This window comes from Saccopteryx bilineata, chromosome 2 (assembly GCF_036850765.1).
Source record: "Saccopteryx bilineata isolate mSacBil1 chromosome 2, mSacBil1_pri_phased_curated, whole genome shotgun sequence".
NCBI lineage: Eukaryota > Metazoa > Chordata > Mammalia > Chiroptera > Emballonuridae > Saccopteryx > Saccopteryx bilineata.
In genome coordinates, this window is record NC_089491.1 from 290,987,566 (window position 1) to 291,010,697 (window position 23,132).

Sequence of the window (23,132 nt, forward strand, 5' to 3'; positions counted from 1 at the left end):
TTTGGCCGACAGCGTGTGACTGCAATGGCCGATCGCAAGAATGCTACTTTGACCCTGAGCTGTACCGCTCCACCGGCCACGGGGGCCACTGCACCAACTGCCAGGACAACACCGACGGCGCCAACTGCGAGAGGTGCCGGGAGAATTTCTTCCGCCTGGGGAACACGGAGGCCTGCTCTCCGTGCCACTGCAGTCCTGTCGGTAAGTGACCAGCAGTGTCCGCTTTGGTCTGATGGGTGGAAAGACCAAACAAAAAAGCATTCCCAGAAAATAAAGTCCCCAGAAAATAAAGCCATTTCCTAGCCATTTGCATTGGGTCAGTGGACATTATTGTGACATGTAAATGACTCAGGGTCTGCCTGCACCCTCCACCTGCACTCTCTTTAACCATGCTGAACTTTTGGATGATTTTCTGGTGTGTATATAACTGGGGTTGGCCTGAGTAATAGTTTTGTAAATAATTAGCAGCAAGATCCTAGAAACCATTTGAACTTGACTGTAAAAGGTTAGCTGTTTCGTGAGTTCTTCCTTGTTAATGATTTTGTTTAGTCTAGAATCCTTAGAGAGCTTTTTCATGTTCGTGTACATTCATCAATGTGGTGTGCCTCTCTTAGTCCTTTCTGTTCTTTTAAGAGTTTGGCCTTTATATTTGTGGTTCATGCCGGCAGATACTTAAATTCTAGACAGGACCCTTAAAGAGCCTATGCTTTCTCAGAGAAGTGACTGGCCAGGGTACAGTTTATCACTGGGTACGGGGTGACTTGGTAGTGTTTCCAGCATTGATGAGTAAGGTTTGTATCTGGAAGGTTAAAATGAGGTGGCTGAGAAGTGTCTGATTTTGAGAGAATCCCGGTTTAAAGTTTTATCTTTCTTCTCTGTAACCATCTAGAGATTCCATGTTGGTTTCCAGGCAGTGTTTTTAGTGACCTGGTTTTTTTTTCTTTGATGTGCTAATGCTGCTGGTGGTTGACGGCTCTTTAAATTTCAGGCTCTCTCAGCACGCAGTGCGATAGCTATGGCCGATGCAGCTGCAAGCCCGGAGTGATGGGTGACAAGTGTGATCGTTGTCAGCCTGGCTTCCACTCTCTCACGGAGGCGGGGTGCAGGTGAGCCTCTTCAAAGCCAAAGGAAGGGGGCAGCATCTAAGCGTACGGTAGTCGGTTCATAGTGATAGCTCCTTTGGCTTATCTGCAGCAGTCTAAACGTTTTTTTCCCCAAAATAATTGTCAGCAAGATTCAAGACCCCTGGCTGTCACAGTGATCCAGGATTGGTTCGTACAGAGAGGAAGCGCAGTGTTTCATATCTAAATGGGATAGGCGTCCTTGAGGAAAATCAAATCCAAGTAGAAAAATGGCATCAGTATTCATTTTGCTCTATGATGTTTTTCCTTTTTTAAAAAAGAAAAACGTATTATTAATGTGTAAAACCAAAGGTTGACTGTAAGAGTGGACTTTCTGTCCTCCCATCTCTCCTCTCATTGTTCTTCTCATTTGCCACCAACAGGCCGTGCGCGTGTAACCCTTCCGGCAGCACCGCCGAATGTAACATCGAGACGGGAAGATGTGTTTGCAAAGACAATGTTGAGGGCTTCAACTGTGAGAGGTAGCTCCTTCCCTCTCGAGCTTATAGTGTTTTCTCTGTTGTCATATCTCAAGGACCCTCCGAAAATAAAATGCCTGATGGTACCTAATCCTTTTTCAGATGCAAACCTGGGTTTTTTAATCTGGAATCGTCTAACCCAAGGGGCTGCACCCCCTGCTTCTGCTTTGGGCATTCTTCTGTCTGCACAAACGTCGGTGGCTACAGTGTTCATTCTATAACTTCTACCTTTCAGACTGGTAATTTAGACCTTTTCTTCCATCCCTGAGATGTGTGCGACTAGACTTAGAGTATTTTATAAAAATCAGTAACTCTTTGAGGGTTTTTTGATGGTGGCAGCACTTAATGTTTTTTAATGAATATGATTTTTCTTATTTGGCTTTTTTATTTCTTTGGAGTTTTTTAGTTTGTTTTTATTATTCTATATAGTTTCTTTTTATGATTAGTAATGTTTAAAGAAATTTTTTTATCTCTTAATTATAGTTGACATATAGTGTTATATTAGTTTCAGGTGTACAGCATAGTGATTAGACATTCATATAACTTATAAAGTGGTCACCTCAATTAATCTAGTACCCACTTGACACCATATATTATTATTATAACACAACTGATTATGTTTTCTATGCTCTTGAAATGTACAGTTTTCAAGTTTACCATAGTTATATGTTACATAAAATAAAGCAAAATATAACATGAGGAGTATAGCGTATATAGGTACTGTTGTAGGAGTTGTTTATTCAAAAACTTGCCTTGGTGACTTTCCCTCTACTCTCAGTATATGTTTGTGGCACACAGAGGAGGTGAGCTCAGGATGCTGACGCTGTAACAGCACTCGTGTTCTCGTCCTCTGCCCACAGGTGAGGATGGGTGGCATGCAGAGCAAAGGGACGGCTCCGAGGCATCCCTGGACTGGTCCTCTGAGCGGCAGGATATCGCCGTCATCTCAGATAGCTACTTTCCTAGGTACTTCGTCGCTCCTGGTAAGTGAGGCTGGCAGGCAGTGAGGCGGAGGCGGGCTCCTCTGCCATCTCATGCTCATGTGCTTGCCCCATGTGTCTGTGTTCCAGCCAAGTTCTTGGGCCAGCAGATGTTGAGTTACGGTCAGAACCTCTCCTTCTCCTTTCGAGTGGACCGGCGGGACACTCGTCTCTCTGCAGAGGACGTGCTGCTCGAGGGAGCTGGCCTGCGCGTGTCCGTGCCCTTGATCGCGCAGGGCAATTCTTATCCAAGTGAGACCACGGTGAAGTACGTCTTCAGGTGAGATCCTCTTCGTTGTGAAATCTGACTTGATCAGAATTATAGGAGTGGTTTTTTAATCTGAGCTTATCAGGCCTCAGGTGAATGTTGAAGAAAAACTTTGGGGAGACGGGGAGCCTTAGTAAAAGGATCCTTCTCTGTGTTCACCTGCACCCTTGTTAGCTGTGCTGTCAGACCGGCAGGCTGATTCTGACTTGGTTAGATTGTCGGAGGTGGCATTATTGGTGGCCTACACAAATAAAAAAATGCTTTCTTGGTCCCCTGAATTGTCCTTACAGAAGTTAATGTGGCCCCTTCTTTCTCTCCAGGCTCCATGAAGCAACAGATTACCCTTGGAGGCCTACTCTTACCCCTTTCGAATTTCAGAAGCTCCTTAATAACTTGACCTCTATCAAGATCCGTGGGACATATAGTGAGAGAAGTAAGTTATGATACTATGATATAATTTAGGAAAGCCGTTTAATAAGATGATTAGGTAGAAGGCTCTATAATATGCAAAAGGATATCTCTAAAGTCCTAATGCTATAGCACTGATCTTAAGTGGTATAAACCAGTGGTCCTCAACCCCCGGGCCGTGGACTGGTACTGGTCCACAAAAAAAGAATAAATAACTTACATTATTTCTGTTTTATTTATATTTAAGTCTGAACGATGTTTTATTTTTAAAAAATGACCAGATTCCCTCTGTTACATCCATCTAAGACTCACTCTTGACGCTTGTCTCGGTCACGTGATACATTTATCCGTCCTACCCTAAAGGCCAGTCCGTGAAAATATTTTCTGACATTAAACCGGTCCGTGGCCCAAAAAAGGTTAGGGACCACTGGTATAAACTATCTCATTATACATGACTTAATGTATAAAAATAATGAATATATTTTTAACCACTTTTAAGAACCTGGAGAAAATTTGCTAAAATTACTAAATACTATTTTATAATGGATAAGCCTATTGTGATTAACATTATATATAAATAGATTTTTCTAAAATTACTAAATATGATTTTACTAACTCACATGACTTAACTTTTATTTCTTTTTTATTTATTGCTCTGTAATTATCAAGACTTTTAACCACTGGCAAAAGTGTAAAGTACTGAAGAACCTTTGTTAGAATTTTAGATAAACAAAGCTGTTTCGTGTATGGCTTTCAATTTAATTTCTCTTTAATTGAGAGCAGGGGAGGCAGAGAGACAGATTCCCATATATGCCCCAACTGGGATCCACCCTGTAAGCCCCCAATGGGGTAATGCTCTGCCCATCTGGGGCATTGCTCTGTTGCTCGGCAACTGAGCTATTTTTAGCCCCTGAGATGGAAGCCACGGCCAGCTCGCTCAAATCACTCAAGCCATGGCTGCAGGAGAGGGGGAAAGAGAGAGAGAGAAAGAAAGGGGAGGAGGATGGGTAGAGAAGTAGATGGTTGTTTCTCCTGTGTATCCTGATCAGGAATTGAACCCAGGACATCCACACACTGGGCCAGTCCTCTACCACAGAGCCAACCAGCCAGGGCCAATTAAGGTATAATTGACATACAACATTATATTAATTTCAGGTGACAACATAATGATTTAATATTTGTATATATGGTGAAATGATTTCCATAATAGGTATAGTTACTGTCAATCACCATACATAGGTACAGAATTTTTTTTCTGTTGTGATGAGAACTTTTAACATTTACTCTCTCAGCACCTTTCAAATATGCAATATGCCATGGTATTAACTGTAGTAGCCAGTCTGTGCATTACAGCCCCATGTTTTCTTTATTTTATAACTGGGACTTTGTAAAACACCAATCTTTGTTCTCTGTAGCGATGAATTATAAAGTGTTTTGGGATTTTTTTATTCCTTTTTTGTTGTTTTCTTTTTAAAGACCCTGCTGCAAGTGAGATATTAAGGTATTTACTTTCTCTGTCTGACTTACTTCACTTTAGCATAATGCCCTCAGGTCCCTGGACATGTTGGGTTTTGGGAGACTTGCGTGAATATCCAGATGAAAATGTCCTGTAAGTGGCAGTCAGAAATAGGATCTGGGGCTTAGCAAGCAGTTAGGACTGGAGACCTAGCATTAAAGGGTTGTCAATGGATGAACACAAACTTTTAAACTGGGAAACTTGGAAAAAAGAAAACATGCAATTCTGGAAACATCGTTATTTAAGGACCATGCCCTAAGCCTCAAGAGAGAAAAAGAATTTTAAGGCAGTGAAACAATTAACAAGTTTAAGAAAATCACACGATTGGATTTTGGATTGGATGACTAAAGAGTCACTGGTGAGGTTTTTTTTTTTAGGAACTATTGAAACTGAAATTGGATTGCAGTGCTTTGATAAGCTATTTGAAGGTTAAGGAGTAAAGTAAAGGTTATTCTTTTAAGAAGTGTGGCTGTACGGGAAGGAAAGGAGACGGACTATAATTTGGGAGTAGGGATGAGAAGAAGAGTACTTTCAAGGATGGGGAGACGAAGAATGTTTAGAATTGGAAGCACATTAGCCAGTGGAAATGTATCCCATGATCTAGTTGTTGAAAAAAAAAATCATAAACAGTAAAAGTTAACTAAATTCAAGGCAGTAATATACAGAAGAGCTATCCTTCATCTTCAGGTTGTTCATTTCCAAGAATTATATAAGCAGCAAATAATATTTTATAACATGGGGAAATACACTTGAAAGGTGGACTGCCAGAGACAGGAGTGGGGTGGTAATTCAAGGGAAATGCGATGAGGTACTCAAGGCCGGCCTCTGCCATGGAATATGCCTGGGGCCTCACAGGCACAGTGGGGTTGGACGAACCATTGGTCTCTAGCCAATGGAAGGCCTCCCCTATTGTTACTTTCTTCTGGAAATGGGAAAATATTGTGACATGCGGCATAATGACTTTGGGATGATTGCATACTTGTTGAAGTAGCCCTGAAGTATTAGGAGTTGTTTGCTTATTTTTGCTGTTTTATGCAGGGTAAAAATATATAACTAAGTGGTACTTGTTGACAGGTGTTTTCCCTGCAGTGTCGTCTTGAACCTTCCAGTCAGTGCATGCTTTTGTCACCAAAGAACAAAAATTCTGCTTAATGACTACAGACCTAAGCTTCTCTTATCCTCCATATTCCTGCTCTTATCTCTTCTTGCCCCAGATTATGGTCCAATGCTTTTCTTTCTTTCTTTTTTTTGTGACAGACAGAGGGACAGATAGGGGACAGACAGACAAGGAAGAGAGAGAGATGAGAAGCATCAATTCTTCATTGTGGCACCTTAGTTGTTCATCAATTGCTTTCTCATATGTGATTTGACTGGGGGGCTACAGCAGACCAAGTGACTCCTTGCTCGAGCCAGCGACCTTGGGCTCAAGCTGGTGAGCTTTTGCTCAAACTAGATGAGCCTGCGCTCAAACTGGCGACCTTGGGGTCTCGAACCTGGGTCTTCCGCGTCCCAGTCTGACACTCTATCCACTGTGCTACTGCCTGGTCAGGCGCTTTTCATTTTTTATATTGGTGATAGAACAACTGTACAATCCATCAATCTTGGGGCGTGGACATGTTTAAAAATGTTTGTTATACTGTTATTCCAGACATAGCAGCAGCTACCATATATATAATTGTTCTAAATTCTATTTTCTATTTAGTCTTCTCCAATAAATGAATTAAACTAATGGCCGATTGCTTCTAGAATTTTGAGCCTGGTTACTCTTTAATGTTATTGACTTCTCGTGAGCTTTTGGAAAACAGAAGCCAGTTCAGTGATTCTCTTTCTCATGCTACACACAGGTGCTGGCTATTTGGATGATGTCACCCTGGCAAGTGCGCGTCCGGGGCCTGGGGTCCCTGCCACCTGGGTGGAGACCTGCACCTGTCCTGTAGGATACGGAGGGCAGTTTTGTGAGATGTGCCTCCCGGGTTACAAAAGAGAAACCCCAAGTCTCGGACCATACAGTCCCTGTGTGCTTTGTACCTGCAATGGACACAGTGAGACCTGCATCCCCGAGACAGGTGAGCAGATGCTCTTTGGGGGCTTCTAGACCTAACTCTCTTCAGCAGATGGGTAGGAAAGGCTCATTGTCTGATTTGCCTATTTTCTCATGCCCACTCTCCAAATAGGTGTTTGTAACTGCAGAGACAATACAGCCGGCCCCCACTGTGAGAAGTGCAGCGATGGGTTCTATGGAGATTCAACCATGGGCACGTCTGCTGATTGCCAGCCCTGTCCGTGTCCTGGGGGCTCAAGTTGTGCTGTTGTCCCTGTGACGCAGGAGGTGGTGTGCACCAACTGTCCTACTGGTACCACTGGTACGTCCGCTCTTTCCATCGCTTGTAGGGTTCCAGCCTTTAAAACCGCCTTGGGGGGAAGGACTTCGGGAATGTCTGGGGCTTTTTGTTTGTTTGGCTGAATGATTACAATTTTTCCGAATAGGCAGAGTTTTATAGGAAACAGGTTTATTACGGATTTATAAAATGCATGTCAGATACTCACAGTAGGTAATGTATTTATGGCCATGTATTTCCCTGCCTCATTTATCCTCACAACCCTATGAGGCAGGTTCTGTTAGCATCCCCATGTTCTAGCTAGGAAAACTGAGGCACAGAGACATTACGATACATGATCAAACTTGCGGGCTAGTCGTCAAAGGAACTAGAATTTCGACCCTGGCATTCCGGCTTCAATGATGATGATTGCTACAATGTACTCCCCCTCATAAGATGAGAACCAGAACTTGGTTTTTATTTGTGGGGCTGTTAACCTGGACTTCATTATATAAAGAGGTAATTTAAAAAAATAAAAATTTTTTTTACATTCTTTCTTTAAATACAGTTTTTTCAGAGTATAAGAACCCATCACATTTAGCTGGAAAAATGTGTTCATTTTTTAACAGCTTTGGATAAGTCAGTGTTCCCATTCCCTGCGTTTCTTTCTTTTCGATGAGAACCTGACACTAGATCTTCCCAGCCACCCCAGGGGCTGCCCGCGGGCAGCCGACCGCGGCACCGAGGCTCGCAGGGGGCTGTCTTCCTGCGTTGGCTGCAGCCCCACAGTGCAGCTTCTGCCAGGCTTCCCATACAGCCTTTGACCCCATTACAAGCCTTTGTTCCAGAGATTTGCTACAAAGCATAAAAATGAGTAAAAACCCAAAACACTGTGCTAATAATCTGAATCTCTTGCGTTTCATCGAAACATTCTTGAATCACTGGGAAACGTGTCCCGCCCTCGCCCTGCCTCTGCTCCGCTGACCCCTCACCGAGCACAAGGGCATTGCGACACAGAAAGTCAGTCATTTGCTTAAGATAATTGAGAAAAGAAGGAGTGGAGATTAGTGTAGAATTTTATATTTTTGATTCTTTACTGCTTTTTTTTTTTTTTAAACAACTAGCAGCCCAGCAGGTTCTCAAGCAGACAGACTTCTCCAGCCTCGTGCTGCAGCACCCACTCACGCACTCTGCTCCGGCCTCCTGGGCTTCTTGTTGCCCCTCGGAGAGGCCAGACTCTTTGGCTTCCACGTGCCATTCTCTTTTAGAGTGCTTACCCCACTCTCTCCGACCCAAGCAGCTTCCCTTTGCTTGGCCGACTCCTGTCTCTTCTGTGGGGTTGGGTTGAAACATCTCTTTCCCAGGAATGTTGTCCAATGGACCCTTCCTGCCCTCTTGTTCTTTACTTTGCTGCCAAAGTGCCTAGTAAATATCTCACTTATGATATCTACTCTTAGAAGTACTTCCTGTAACAGTTAATGGTAGGTCCCTTTACTCGTTTTGTTGTTCCCCTGAGTGGATGGCAAATGTGAATGGAAACAGTTAAGCATGGTGGGGTCATTCTCATGTCTGTACTGACTGACTAATACCAGTGGCGGATTGAGACTTGTCCGAGTGCTTCGTGGAGAGATGGAGGATCATATAGGAGAACTCTGGAAATGCTATAAACATGTTGGTCACTAATCAGATGTTTCTCACCTACAGCTTGTGAACTATATTTGTGTTATTAGTTACCACCTGGCTTGAAGGGAATACTCGATAGCTGTTCTTGAGGATGTTGATGAGGGCGCAGTTGTCTGTGAAAAGCAGCGTAGCCCCCCTATAAAAATTGCTCCCACTCATTATTCCTTTATCCTGCTTTACCCTTCTCCCATAGCTCTCTTTAGCCATTTGGAATTGCCATGTTTCTTCATTTGTTTATTGTCTGTCCTCCCCCTCTGCTCCTCCACACCAGTTTCAGCTCCAAGAGAGCGGGAACCTTTGTTTGTTTTATTCACGTCTGCATCCTTAACACCCAGAACAGTGTTCAGCATATGTGTCTGTTGAGTGAATGCAAATATTTGTGGAGTAAATGAATAGAGATTGCAGATATGAGATAAGTTCCTCATTTGGAAGACTATGGAAGAATATAAGTATTATAGTCCCAGAGATCTTCATATGTGGTTTGCATTCACATTTAATCTTTAAAACAGTCTTTTGAGATAAATTAATAACAATCTATTGTCAGTCAACTTTTTTGAGTGCATGATGCTAGAAATACAAAAAGGATTAAGGGACGTTCCCTACTGTTCAGGGGCTAACAGTATGGAGGGAAGCAGAGGAAAGTATAACACAGTGTGGTTAGTTCGGATGGAGGGATGCCCACAGGCAGGCTAAAGAAGAAAGAACTTCTCTCCTATCGTGGGGAAGGATGATAAGGAAAATGTAGGCTGAAAAGGCATATAACCTGCCCAGTGTTGTCTAAGTACTACAGCCAGGACTTGAACCTACGTCCTAGACTCTGAGATAAAAGGGTAGACTAGCTGTAGCTGCCAGGGATATTATGGAGTGAGGGCTTTTCATGGGCTACCATCTAGCTCTCTTTTAGGTTTTCTATCAGAAACAGGTCTCAAGACATTTTAAATGTGGATCCTATCTAGAATAGCTAAATTATCTGATGGAAAAGCAGAACTGAAATTCTGTCTTCATGCTAATCTGGACAAGGATCTCAGGGGAGGGTCTTAACGATCTACATCAGAGGCAAGAAGGACCCCAGCTTCCTCTCCTCTCTTAGCACCCTATTTCTTCCCCTCACACCCCACTCCACCCTGCATTTTCTGTTCACCTCATCGGTGGTCTCCATTAGCTAACTGTAGTGGTCCATCCTCAGTCCTCATCTGACCTGGTCTCAGAAACACTGGACACTGTGGACTGCTCACTTGGCTCCAGACATTTTCTCTGGCCTTTTTAGGCACTCTCTCTCTTCTCTGGGTCTCCTCTGATCACTCCTGACTCTCAGCCTAGGGCTTTCACGTCAACTTGATATTCTCCCCTGAGGTGAGCAGACCCGTCTTTAGGCTTCAAAGCCTCTCTGTGCTACAGCTGCAAAAGCTGTATCTCCCGTCCTGGCGTCCTGGCCTCGCTCTCTTGAGCGCCAGCTGCCGCCTTGCCATCTCCACGTGAGTGGTGGCTGGAAGCCTTCCGTGTGTCCCTCCTCATCCGTTCCTCATCTGTCCCCACCCTGATGAGACCTGCTTGCACTGCACCAAATGGCAGCCTCTCTGGTGACGGCAGAGTTTTATTCCAAGGTTCCCTCGTGGTTTGGTGGGATCCTCGTGGTTTGGTGACCTTAACCGAAGTTCTCAGCTCCTGGCAGGTGGCCTTCTCCAAACAGCTCTTTTTGGTGAAGTTAAAAACTATGAGGTTCTAGTGACTGCTCCCTGCACCCACCCCCTGGAGCCCAGATTATGGAGTCTGCCACTCCCCATGGGTACTGTCCTGGGTCTCCCTACCCTCTGCCCATACCTCTTAGATCAGATCTTTACTAAGCTCTCTTCACATCTTGCTAATGTGGATGCCCCAATTCTTTTCTGTGATCTTGATTCAGATGGCTAGAGGAATCTCAAATTGAAGCAAATCCAAGCCAAATCTCTGATTTCCTCTTTTTCCTGTCTCAGCCGTGTTTCATCCCTAATCTTGTTCATCTCAGTAAAAATACTGCCATCCGCCCATGCTAAAGTCCTAGGCATAGCCTTGATTCTTCTTTCTTTCCTTTCCCAGAAGCAATCAGACAGCAACTGTTAACTGGTTCTGTCTCAAATCTGACCCCCTTCAACTTCTTCCGCAGCCACCACCCAGGTCCGTACCACTGTCATCTCTCCCTGCCTCACAGAGCAGTGAGCTTAGTGTGGTGGGAAGATCCCTGAGTCCTAGCTGTGTCTCTTACTATCCATCAGCTGTTTGGTTGTGGGCAAGGTGCTTAACCTCTCTCTCCATTCCCATAGCTATGATAGAAGCGGGTGGCAAATGATAGCCTCCAGGTTTCCATCTAAAATGCTCAATTCTGTGCTAGTTGATGCTGCTCAAACAAGTATTAGCATGCACCTTTTATTTCTTAAGAAAAGGATCTTAACCTATTGTTTAGGATATTTATGGTATCAAGAGCCACCTTCGTCTTTCTTAATATCATCCACAAAAACAAACATATATGAATGTGCCATCCCTTGGGACTGGGGAGGTTAATAGACCCTGAGCCCGACTCACTTACAAAGGACTTTTAGGGTGTGATTTCAGGTGATCCTCCAAACTGAACTGAAGTAGGCAAATCAGGAATGGAAATGTGCCCAAGGTTACTCCACTGGTCGGGCCCAGTGTCAGGGTCGCAGCCCGGGTCCTCTGCTCTCCTAGGCTGGTACCATGTCCTCTGTACCACGTTGCTCCCCACAAGACTGCCTGTAACCGTGGTAATTTGTAAACAGACTCTTGGTAGCCAGCAGCACCAGAAGTGTCTCAGGCCTTTGTAACATCGATTGTCTCGTGCCCAGGTAAAAGATGTGAGCTCTGTGACGACGGCTACTTCGGAGACCCCCTGGGCAGACAGGGCCCCGTGCGGCTGTGCCGGCTCTGCCAGTGCAATGACAACATCGACCCCAACGCAGTTGGGAATTGCAACCGCTTGACGGGAGAATGCCTGAAGTGCATCTATAACACGGCCGGCTTCTACTGTGACCGCTGCAAGGAAGGATTCTTTGGAAATCCGCTGGCTCCCAATCCAGCAGACAAATGCAAAGGTGACCCGTCATCGGCAGCTTCTGTCCCCACTGTGCTCATTCTGAGAACTCACTGTGCACCCTCTTTCAATATTTACAGTTGTTTAGTCTAGAGCGGCACCGCGTAATAGAAATACATGCCAACCGCTTATGTAATTTACATTTTTCTAGTAGAGATAGGAAAATAAAGAGAAAGGCGAAATTAATTTCAGTCATACATTTACCCTAATTTAGCTATCGTGTTATCATTTCAACAAGGAACAGCCATATGTTATTGAGATGTGTTTTCCCCCCACGTTCAGTCTGCAAATGCCTGTGTGTGGTTCACATTTCCAGCCCATTGAGAGCAGCTACCTTTCAAGTGCTCAGTAGCCACAGCTGACTGGTAGCTGCTGCACCGGCCAGCGCAAGTCCGCAGGGCCTGTTTGTGCCATTTGTGTTGAATGTCTCTGTCGGGTGACGTGCTTCTTGCTGTCTCTGTCTTCCCGCCCCAGCCTGCGATTGCAACCCCTATGGAGCCGTGAGGCAGCGGAGTGGCTGCAGCCCTGTGACCGGGCAGTGCGAGTGTCTGCCCCACGTGACCGGCCGGGACTGCGGGGCTTGTGACCCCGGCTTCTACAACCTGCACAGCGGGCAAGGCTGTGAGAGGTGAGACGTCAGGTGCCTTTGGGGGAAGTCATCTTCTTCTTTTATTGTCAGAGATGAATTTTTAGGGGCTGTCGTCAGCTTGGCTTTGCTCAGGAATGACTTGAGTGCCTGATACGGGCAAGGCGCCCTTGGAGGCAATGCTGGAGAGTTGTAATTAAGCTAATGGGAGAGGAGGGAGGAATGCAGTGGCTCTGGCTATGTCGGAGTCACCTGAGCAACATTTAAAAAAAAATACGCAAATTACAAGGTCCTTTCTGAGATGGTTAGAATCAGACCTTCCAGAGTGGCAGTTGGGGAATTCTTGTTTTCAAAGCTCCTGGTCAGTGCCTTGGGGTGCAGGGTTGGAGAGCCACCGGTAGTGGGCTTAGTGGTGGAATAACAGTGTCCATGTGTTAGGCTAGAAAATGAGAGGTTCCAAATAGAACCCCTGAAAATTACTGAACCTCAGGGGCTCAATAGCCCTTACCATTGTTTTCTATTACAAATTGCATCAGTCCTGTGCTGAAAGGGAAGAGGGCAGTTTGCTTAAAGTCTGTTTTCTTCCTTGAGAAATGTCATGTGTTCATTTCAGGTGTAACTGCCACGCTTTGGGTTCCACCAACGGGCAGTGTGACATCCGCACTGGCCAGTGTGAGTGCCAGCCCGGCATCACTGGTCAGCACTGCGAGCGCTGTGAGGTCAATCACTTCGGGTTTGGACCTGAAGGCTGCAAACGTAAGGGGTGTGACGGCACCGAAGTCTCAGTCTCCCCTAAACCGTTAGCCCCGCTGAGTCCAGGGAGAGCTCTGACCGCCCTGGTCTGCTGCGCGGCTCACAGCCAGGGCCGGGCCTGAGTCAGCAGCGGGGCTTTCTTCAGTGAACGTTCCCCTTTTCAACAAGTCTAGGGAGTGAGAGCTTCCCTGGTTTCCTTGCAACTGCCTTATTTATGTCTTCTTTTATAGAGGTCCTTCCTCCTGCTTCCTTCCACCAATCTGTTCTTTTTCTAAAGAAAACTCTCCCTTTGATTACCGAGCTTTTCTCCTGTGCTTAGTAAACATTTTATTGATACATCCTCAGTGCAGAGAATGGAACCAGGGAATCAGCTCATAACATGTTTGTTGACTTTCAGCGGCAGTTGCTTCCCACCCTTGGGGCGCGTTTGGTGCGGCTGCGTATAAACAGCTGCTCCTCCTTGGCATAAACACTTGCCTGGAATTAGGCCTCAGAACAGTTTGGGCTTTTGCTTTCTGAATTCCTTCCTTTCTCCTGTGGAACGGCGCATAAGTCTTTGACTCAGTTCAGAGAACAAAATGAGTAAACAGACTGTAAAATAATACAAAATAAGCATTAGCATTTGGATTTTCTAGTTCTTTAGCGGAGAGATGAGTTATTGAAGTGCACAGAAAAGGCACTGATTGGTTTAATAGACAAGTTTCTGTAATTATTAAGGAACATGAAATCTGCTCCCCTCCAAAGGATACACATTTTACTTTAAAATTTCCTTTACTATAAAAATTTGCATTCGCCTGACCTCTGGTGGTGCAGTGGATAAAGCGTCGACCTGGAAATGCTGAGGTCGCCGGTTCAAAACCCTGGGCTTGCCTGGTCAAGGCACATATGGGAGTTGATGCTTCCAGCTCCTCCCCACCTTCTCTCTCTGTCTCTCTCTCCTCTCTCTCTCCCTCTCTGTCTCTCTATCTCTCCCTTTCTCTCTCCTCTCTAAAATAAATAAAATTTAAAAAAAAAAAAATTAAAAAAAAAAAAAAATTTGCATGTTCTCAGCTAAGTAGACATAGCCATTTAAATTCTCATAAATCAGTTTTTTTCTTTTTTTAAGTCTACTTATCATGATAGTATAGTCAGCTTATTAATAGTCTGAGTTAAAAAAAAAAAAAAAAGCTTGCTCTTTCTTCTTTTCCTTACTATGGTCTCTTTTTTTTCTTATTCTGCAGCCTGTGACTGCCATCCTGAGGGGTCCCTTTCACTCCAGTGCAAAGATGATGGTCGCTGCGAATGCAGAGAAGGCTTTGTGGGAAATCGCTGTGACCAGTGTGAAGAGAACTATTTCTACAATCGGTCTTGGCCAGGCTGCCAGGAGTGTCCAGCATGCTATCGGCTGGTCAAGGATAAGGTGAGCTGTCAGCAGGGCACACATTCATTCATTCATAGTACAGACTTTGAATGGCCACTTCCTGTGCCCTCAGCTCTAGAGAGACAATGGTGGACAACGTAGACACAATTCTTGTTCTCCAAGACCTGTGTTCCAGTTGGGAGATAAATAATAAACATTAAATAAAGAAATCCGAACTAAGTGCCAGAAAAAATACAGAGAACAGCTGGAAGGACTACTTTATCTGAGGCGTCGCTAAGGAAATTCATTTAAGGTGGGACCGTGAGGATAGGAAGGAGCAAGCAAGTGGCAGGCAGACAGTTCTAGGCAAAGGGAATATGATGACGGCCTTGCAGCTGGAAGGTGCCTGGAGCCTGCTGAATGAGGAGGGGGCCGTTTGCGATAAGACTGAAGGTTGGTAGAGACAGTTTACCTCATGCGTACATATTGGCCCTACTAAGAAATTTAGATTTCATTCCCAATCCAGTGGGAATGTACCGACGAGTAATCAGCTAGGAAATCCAACTCATCTTTTTAGAAGAATACTCTGGCTGTATGTGAAGAGTGATGGTGAGCCCTAGCTGGTTGGCTCAGTGGTAGAGCATCGGCCTGGCATGTGTATGTCCCAAGTTTGATTACTGGTCAGGGCACAAAGGAGACAAAACCTTCTGCTTCTCCCCCCTCTCCCCCTTCTCCTCCCACAGCCATGGCTCGATTGGTTCAAGTGCATCATTCCCGGGCACTGAGGATGGCTCTGTGGAGCCTCCACCTCAGGCACTAAAAATAGCTAGGTAGCAAGCAAGACCCTAGATGGACAGAGCATCAGCCCCAGACAGGGGTTGCTGGGTGGATCCCAGTCGGGGTGCATGCGAGAGTCTGTCTCTCTTTTATCTCCCCTCCTCTCACTTGGAAAAGAAGAAAAAAGTAACAATGATGGTGAGGAAGGGGCCAGCAGGGGTAGCCTAGGCTGAATTGGATAAATATGTAAGTCTGTGAGGTAGGGTGTTAGAGGGGGCAAGGATTGGGAAAGAGAAGAATCGGAATGAATGTTGAATTTTTTTTTTAAATACTTTATTTATTGGTTTTTACAGAGACAGGAGAGAAAGGGGAGCATGGAATGGGAAGTATCAACTCATAGTTGCTTCATGTTAGTTGTTCATTGGTTGCTTGTTGTATGTGCCTTGACCAGGGAAGCCCAGGGTTTTGAACTGGCAACCTCGGCATTCCAGGCCGAAGGTTTATCCACTGCGCCACCACAGGCCAGGCGAATTTTTTGCTTAAGATAGCTGCAGGCATCAATTATGATGACTCAGATTTAAGAGGAAAAAAAAAAACCCAGGAGTATAATTTTGGATGTTACGCCGAAATACCTATCAGAGAGCCAAGTGGAAATATCAGGAAGGTAGTCTAGAATGCAAAGTAGAGGTCAGTCAGACCTGGAGAATCCTCAGCGCTTAAGCACTTAAAGTCAAAGGAATGAAGCCCAGCATAGAGGACGTAGTTGATAATTTTGTGATAACTCTGGTGCGAAGTGGGTATTAGTAATATCGTAGGGAACACTGTAGCAGGCGTCCCCAAACTACGGCCCGCGGGCCGCAATGCGGCCCCCTGAGGCCATTTATCCAGCCCCCACTGCACTTCTGGAAGGGGCACCTCTTTCATTGGTGGTCAGTGAGAGGACCACTGTATTTGGCAGCCCTCCAATAGTCTGAGGGACAGTGAACTGGCCCCCTGTGTAAAAAGTTTGGAGACCCCTGTCAGTGTAAAGTGTATGTTTGTTATAATCACTACACTGTACACCTGAAACTAATCCAAAATAATATTAAATGTAAACTGTAACTGAAAAAGTAAAATTAAAAAGTCAAAGTAAAACACTTGGAGTGGTGAACAACACATGATATATAATATAAACAGATGATGAATTATAAAATTATACACTTGAAGCCTGTATAATTTTATTAATCAATGTCACCCCGACAAAGTCAATAAAAAAAATAAAATAAACTGCTCGTTAACTTTCCCTTAAAAATGAATGAATGAATAAATGTGAAGTCAGTAGGATGGGCCTGAGATTCTTTTCTTTTGTAGCCAGAGAAGTAAAGAAAAACTACCTGTGCTATCTATGTACAAGGAGACACTAGTGGAGAGTCTAGACCTAATGTTACAGAGCACCCTCTGAGCATTATTCCTGTAGGAAGTACCATCACGTTCTTTAGGAATACGTGGATGCCCTACCATGTTTTCTTTTCTCCCTGTAATGTCTAGGTGGCTGAACATCGAGTGAAGCTTCAGGAATTAGAGAATCTCATAGCCAACCTTGGGACCGGGGATGAGGTGGTGACAGACCAAGCCTTTGAGGACCGCCTGAAGGAAGCGGAACGAGAGGTGACGGACCTCCTTCGTGAGGCGCAGGACGTCAAAGGTCTGTGACTGCGCTGCGGGTAACCGCTGTGGGCCAACCGGCCTTTAGAGGTAGCGCCTAATTCACGGTGAATTAGTTAGGTTTTATAAAAATTCCTTCTTGATTTTAAAACCATTGGTAGACTATTAATTATCTTCTTAAACATTATTTAAAAATATAAGAACCTGTCAACTTAATGTTTTAAGATACAGTAAGCATAAGAAGTTCCCCTAACACATTAAAAAGTTGTAGATGTTAAAATCCCAACTGTTTTATGTATTTTTCATTACAAAGCATTGTAAAGGATTTTTGAAAAATCATTAAAGGTGTGCATTATTTTCAGTAGAAGTTTTTGACACTGGTTTTCTATCTTAGTAAGAATTTATCTTAGGCATGGCTTTATTTCCTTAGAAAGGACACTCATAAGGAAAATTTGTGGTTTTTGAATTATTGACTGAATAACAACTGAATATGTAACACTTAGTATTTACAAAAGTAAAGGTTAGAAATTAGTGCCTACTTCCAAAATTTTCTGTGTAATTAGCAAGCAGATGTGCTAGTATATATAAAAGTATATATTTTATATATTGTGTGTATATCTAATATCATTTGCAGTTTGGTAAATCCATCCTCTGTACATTATCTGATGAGGCTGATACTAGGCAGAAAAGGGGTTGACTTAAGATTTAGAAAACTATTTATTTTTAAATACTGTATTGACTTTAACAGTTTTTGAAACTTCGAATGTAAAAGGTGTTATTTTAAATAACTTACTTGCTTTTTAAATTCCTTTAAAATTTTATTTATTACACTCAGAATTAAGTGTTTTCCTAAATTTGGACAAGTCCTTTTCTACACTTTCCAAGTGCCTAGAGTAAGCCACATTGTGCTAAATAAAAAACAATAATGTAAAGATGAATAAGATACTGCTCCCTACATCAAGGTGCTCAGCACCTGGCTGAGGTCGCTTTGTCCTGGGGCTTTCCGCCACTGAGCTGCAGTGTTCGCAGATACCGCAGATGTGTATTAACATTGGTACACTTGGGACCACAACAGTGGACTTCCCTATTTAATTTATGAATTTGTATCTACTTGGAGTTAGAGAAGTCTTCCTGTTAGAGTAAATATATTGCTTCCTGTTAGAGCAATATATTCCGTCAACAAAAACGGAATATATTGCTTAGTTCTTCCTACAAATATCTCTAATAACTGGCTCTGCTTACCAGTTGCTGTTTTCCAAGCATCTTTATTGACCTTAACTTTGAGGTCAATCAAATTTCCTAAATTTGGACAAGTCCTTTTCTACACTTTCCAAGTGCCTAGAGTAAGCCACATTGTGCTAAATAAAAAACAATAATGTAAAGATGAATAAGATACTGCTCTCATCTTTTCTTACATTCCTTGGAAAATTTAGATGCCAAACACTAAGCATAATGCTGGAAATAAGAACTGGTTGATTTTTTAATAAAACATACCTAATGGTTCTTGTATATTAGTATAACCTCATAATGTGAGAATTATGATAATGACAGAATTATATTTGCTTGGGCTTAAATTTATCTTTTGATTTCTCAGGACCCAGGTATGAGACTTAAGTTGAATGGGCTGAATTGATAAAGAACGATTTGAAGACCCATTCAAAAGCAGAATTCATTTTGAAGGAGATTACACAGCTCTGCCAGGGGGTGGGGGGTGACAGTAAGAGTCTATTAGGTTTATAATACGAAATGAATTTAATTTGCCATGCTTTAACATCTGAACCTACTTTTTCCCTAGTTTAGAAAAATGTCTGGCTCCCAGGGCTGGTAGTGCTTTTTTAACAGCATTGTATTTACATGACGAACTCGGGCATTGCCGGAATATGAAAATCTCTTTTTCATCAGACACATCTTGAGTATAGTCTCTTTACCAATCTCTGTCTAAGACTGGAGATATAGTGATGTAGGAGAAAGAGGGGCTCATAGTCAAGTGGGACAGACAGACAGTAATGACTGACCCGCTCTGCTGAAGGGCTGAGGGAAAACTTGTCAGCAAGATGCCGTGTTTGTAGCAGGAAGGATAGGAAGTGCCTCGGATTCCCTGTGAGATGACATGCCCCCCCTCCTCAGATCACTCATGCACCTTCTTCTGCAATGCCGTTGCAGATGTAGACCAAAATCTGATGGATCGCCTCCAGAGAGTGAATAACACCTTATCCAGCCAAATTAGCCGTTTGCAGAATATCCGGAATACCATTGAAGAGACTGGAAACTTGGCCGAGCAAGCACGTGCCCGGGTAGAAAGCACAGAGCAGTTGATTGAAATCGCGTCCAAGGAACTTGAGAAAGCAAAAGTTGCCGTTGCCAACGTGGTGAGTGATTGCCAACTCTCTGAGGTGGGGGCCGGGGTGTCCCTTGGTAATTTGTAGCAGGCCTGTTACAGTTGGTCGAGTGCTCCTTCAGCTAAATTGACTCCTTGTGTCTTTTCACTTGTCTCTGTACATGGAGCAGGAAAGCCACGTTGCTCATGGGAGTCCTGACATAGTTATTAGCAACTGGATAAAAACCAAATGCATCTGTGTCTTTTCTCTAACTTTGTTCTTTCCATGGCACTTGGCAATGTTAGCTTCTTTTATCCTTTACTGAACAGGGAGTAAACTACAATCAAGGATTCTTATATTAAAGATCTCTGAAATGAAGAAGGGGCATTTTTTTGCTAAATGACACAAATAAAAAATTAGTTTTCATGCTTGCTTTATTAATATTAGATAATTCAGTCCTTTAAAATGAGTACTTTGGGTCTGACCTGTGGTGGCGCATTGGATAAAGCATCAACCTGGAATGCTAAGGTTGCTGGTTCAAAACCCTGAGCTTGTGCAGTCAAGGCACATACGGGAGTTGATGCTTCCTGCTTGCTCCTCCTCCCTTCTCTCTCTCTTTCTATCTCTCTATAAAATGAATAAATAAAGTCTTAAAGATAAAATAAAATGAGTGCTTTGTTTATTTCCCCTTTAGTCAATCACTCAGCCGGAGGCTACAGGGGACCCAAACAACATGACTCTCCTGGCGGAGGAGGCGCGAAAACTTGCTGAACGGTAACCTCCAGTCCCATGTAATGGCTAAGCTCTGGCTTTCCTCTGCGTGTGGACCTGTTCCCCATCCTGTGTCCACAACGCTCTCCACATAACACGCTTTTGCAAAGTTCGCTCTCTTCTGAAATGTTAGCGGCTGGGTGTACTCTTTTCTTCTTTTTAGTTTGAAATTAAAATATTGACTTTGAATACTGGAATATGATGGCTGAAAGGGAAATTATATTTGCACATCTGAAAAGAGAAAAAACATTTTAGACATTTAATTTCAGGACCTTAAAGTCAATAGTTAACTAAGAAGCTTAGTAGAATGTAGTTATTTATAAATTTTAAAATATTTTAATAAAAATGTTTCATTTTCAAGTTTTAGTAGAAAACACTAAGCCATATATAGTACATTTGAAAATCAGCCAAATAAAACAGACCATTTCATTCTGATTTTTTAAAACATTGAGTGTAGTGTATTCTTAAGAAGACTTTAAATTGTAGAAGGTATCAAGTTAAAACATCTTTAAAAAATAAAATTGCCAGAATGTATGCTCTGTGAGGGCATGCATTTTGGTGTTTTATTCATTGTTGAAGTCCCAGTGCCTAAAATCATGGATGGTGTTTAGAAAGTGCTCAATAAATGTTTACTGAATGCATTGCAGAACAGCTAGCTGACCTCTTGGTTTTGGGCGTGTAAGTAAGCCTGATGTTGGCATTTTAGCCTCTGTCCAGAGCAGTTACATTGGCATCTTGCTTACACATGAGTTCTCGTTCTGTTATTTGTGAACATGAGTGTGTGAGCTGTATAATTTAGTTCATAGAACATCCATGGTTTCATAGCTGGATTTTCTGATAAAGGAAGACAGCTGAAAAATGTTATGGAAAGCTCTCAAGAAAATTAGGTCCTAGAGCTCAGTTAATTCCAGTGTACTTACATGAATTTTGAAGGAAAGTTCGTCATACCCAAATGAATGGCTACATATTACAGAGTGAGAACTAATATGAAATTTTAGAGCTAAAAGAACCACCTTTGCAGTTAAACTCAGCTAAAATGCATTAATTGGCTGGAGTGCCTGGTGATATGTCCATTGCCATTTGGTGTTGAGTTGCTTTTCTTGGCCAGTAATTGGGTTGCATGTAAGAAATCTGCAGAATCAAAGCTATTTCAAGACTGTGTCATAACTGCATCAGAGTAGTGATTAAATAAATTAGGTCTGGGATTTGTGTTTATGAGTAGATATGTGAGTTTTTGCTAGCATTTGTGGTTTTATATGTAAATTACTCTCAAATAATTGTAAGTTTTTGAACAAATATAAACATTAGCTCCTATAAATTTTATACCATCCGTTTTCTTGGAAAATATTTTCTCATAATACGGAATGCTATTGGTAAACTTAGACCACAGAAATAATTGCAAAATTTGAATTTTATAAGATTTTCTAATATTCGCAGATACTGTATATGTATGTGTATTTGTATATGTAATAAGGTAAGCCTCACCTTATTATCTGCCTCTTTCCCTATTGGATGGTTCTGTTTCATGGTTTATTTTCCCTTATATGTTATACAGCCATAAACAAGAAGCTGATGACATTGTACGGGTGGCAAAGACAGCCAATGACACATCGACGGAGGCCTACAATCTGCTTCTGAGGACACTGGCAGGAGAGAATCAGACAGCGCTGGAGATTGAAGAGCTTAATAGAAAGTGAGTGAAATTTAAAAGCGGCTTATTGCCAGTCAGTTGTTCTTGTAAGTAGCACCAATTCAATGAAAAAGTAAACGCTGAAGGATTCAAGGTGTGCGTTCATGCGGTCAGACTTGTTTTGTTAATCATGCTTTTCCAGCAGAGCCGCAGCCAGAGCAGGGGATGCAGAGCCATGGGGATTTTCTTCAATCCAATTACTAAAACTGCAGAAAATGGTTAGAAGACCAAAGAGCAGCCGTGATTCTTGTAATTCTGCATAAATGAAAACAGAAGAGAAAAGTAAACCCATAGCAGAGAGAAAATATATTTGAGCTACAAATATTTTTAAAGTGTCCTAAATGAGATAGCATAAGGTCAGTCATAGGTGATAAATAGAAGCGATGAGGTGACGTGTAAATGTCAGCAGTGTTGGTGTTAAACAATGGCGTTTTCATGTGGTGTTTTCTCTGAGATTTTGGAAACACTGTCGTGGTTTAAACTAAAATAAATCTGGTTAATATTAAGAGGCCAGAAGCCACTGAGCTTTTCACTAAATCGCATCTCTCACGCCTTAGGTATGAACAAGCGAAGAACATCTCACAGGACCTGGAGAAGCAAGCTGCCCGCGTGCATGAGGAGGCCAAAAGGGCTGGCGATAAAGCCGTGGAGATCTATGCCAGCGTCGCCCAGCTGACGCCTGTGGACTCAGAAGCCCTGGAGGTAGGGGGTTGTCATTGTGTATGCACAGGGCTGTAATTGTCACTGCTGTCACCCATCCACAGCTGCCGCCCCCTCCCACACCATGAAACATACACACACATGAGCTCACACATACAGTTACAGTCGGGATAGGAGCTGTCCTGCCTGCCCGACAGCTGTCACCGGTACTTACCTTCACTGTCTGCCCACTGACTCACCTGTCCAGTTCAGCTCTATTTTAGATACATAACAGAAATGATTGAGGTAAAGAATCCTGCGATTGTAAACATTCAATAGCAAAGACTACTTTAGTGATGCGACTAGTTACTCCTAAATTTTTGCTATAAATCCAGATTATAATGTATTTTGATTAATTAGAGCAGAGTACACCTAGACTGTTACTTCCAGGTACTATCTGGGTGAGAACAAGAGAGAAATAAAAGAGAATGGTTTAAACGAAGAAAACTAGACCAGCATGCTCGGGCCAGTAACGTATAAATATTTTGATGATTGTTTTATTTCATCTGTACTCTCAATCCTCATACCTGGCTCTGAATAAATGGTGTGGGGATTTTTTTGCATTGAACTTGAAATTTATCGTAAGTTTTACTTTTTACATCTGAGGCGTCAACTTGATTTCTACCATGAAGGTTTAGGTCTCTTTGGACTTGTGCACACTCTATGAGTCCACATATATGAAATTTGAGAATAGGTG

The 23,132-nt window shown here is 43.0% G+C and overlaps 1 protein-coding gene across 1 annotated transcript in view; it reads left to right on the forward strand.

Moving 5' to 3' along the window:
• LAMC1 (laminin subunit gamma 1) overlaps positions 1 to 23,132 on the forward strand; it is a 131,788-nt gene that overhangs the window by 97,173 nt on the left and 11,483 nt on the right. The window contains exons 5-22 of the mRNA XM_066261309.1: positions 13 to 201; positions 989 to 1,106; positions 1,505 to 1,603; positions 1,703 to 1,839; positions 2,461 to 2,583; positions 2,671 to 2,860; positions 3,169 to 3,281; positions 6,617 to 6,838; positions 6,947 to 7,135; positions 11,614 to 11,859; positions 12,333 to 12,486; positions 13,058 to 13,200; positions 14,418 to 14,596; positions 16,841 to 16,997; positions 19,121 to 19,326; positions 19,970 to 20,049; positions 21,602 to 21,739; positions 22,294 to 22,438. Coding sequence (XP_066117406.1) covers positions 13 to 201; positions 989 to 1,106; positions 1,505 to 1,603; positions 1,703 to 1,839; positions 2,461 to 2,583; positions 2,671 to 2,860; positions 3,169 to 3,281; positions 6,617 to 6,838; positions 6,947 to 7,135; positions 11,614 to 11,859; positions 12,333 to 12,486; positions 13,058 to 13,200; positions 14,418 to 14,596; positions 16,841 to 16,997; positions 19,121 to 19,326; positions 19,970 to 20,049; positions 21,602 to 21,739; positions 22,294 to 22,438 — 2,828 coding nt within the window. The remainder of the gene's footprint in view (positions 1 to 12; positions 202 to 988; positions 1,107 to 1,504; positions 1,604 to 1,702; positions 1,840 to 2,460; positions 2,584 to 2,670; positions 2,861 to 3,168; positions 3,282 to 6,616; positions 6,839 to 6,946; positions 7,136 to 11,613; positions 11,860 to 12,332; positions 12,487 to 13,057; positions 13,201 to 14,417; positions 14,597 to 16,840; positions 16,998 to 19,120; positions 19,327 to 19,969; positions 20,050 to 21,601; positions 21,740 to 22,293; positions 22,439 to 23,132) is intronic.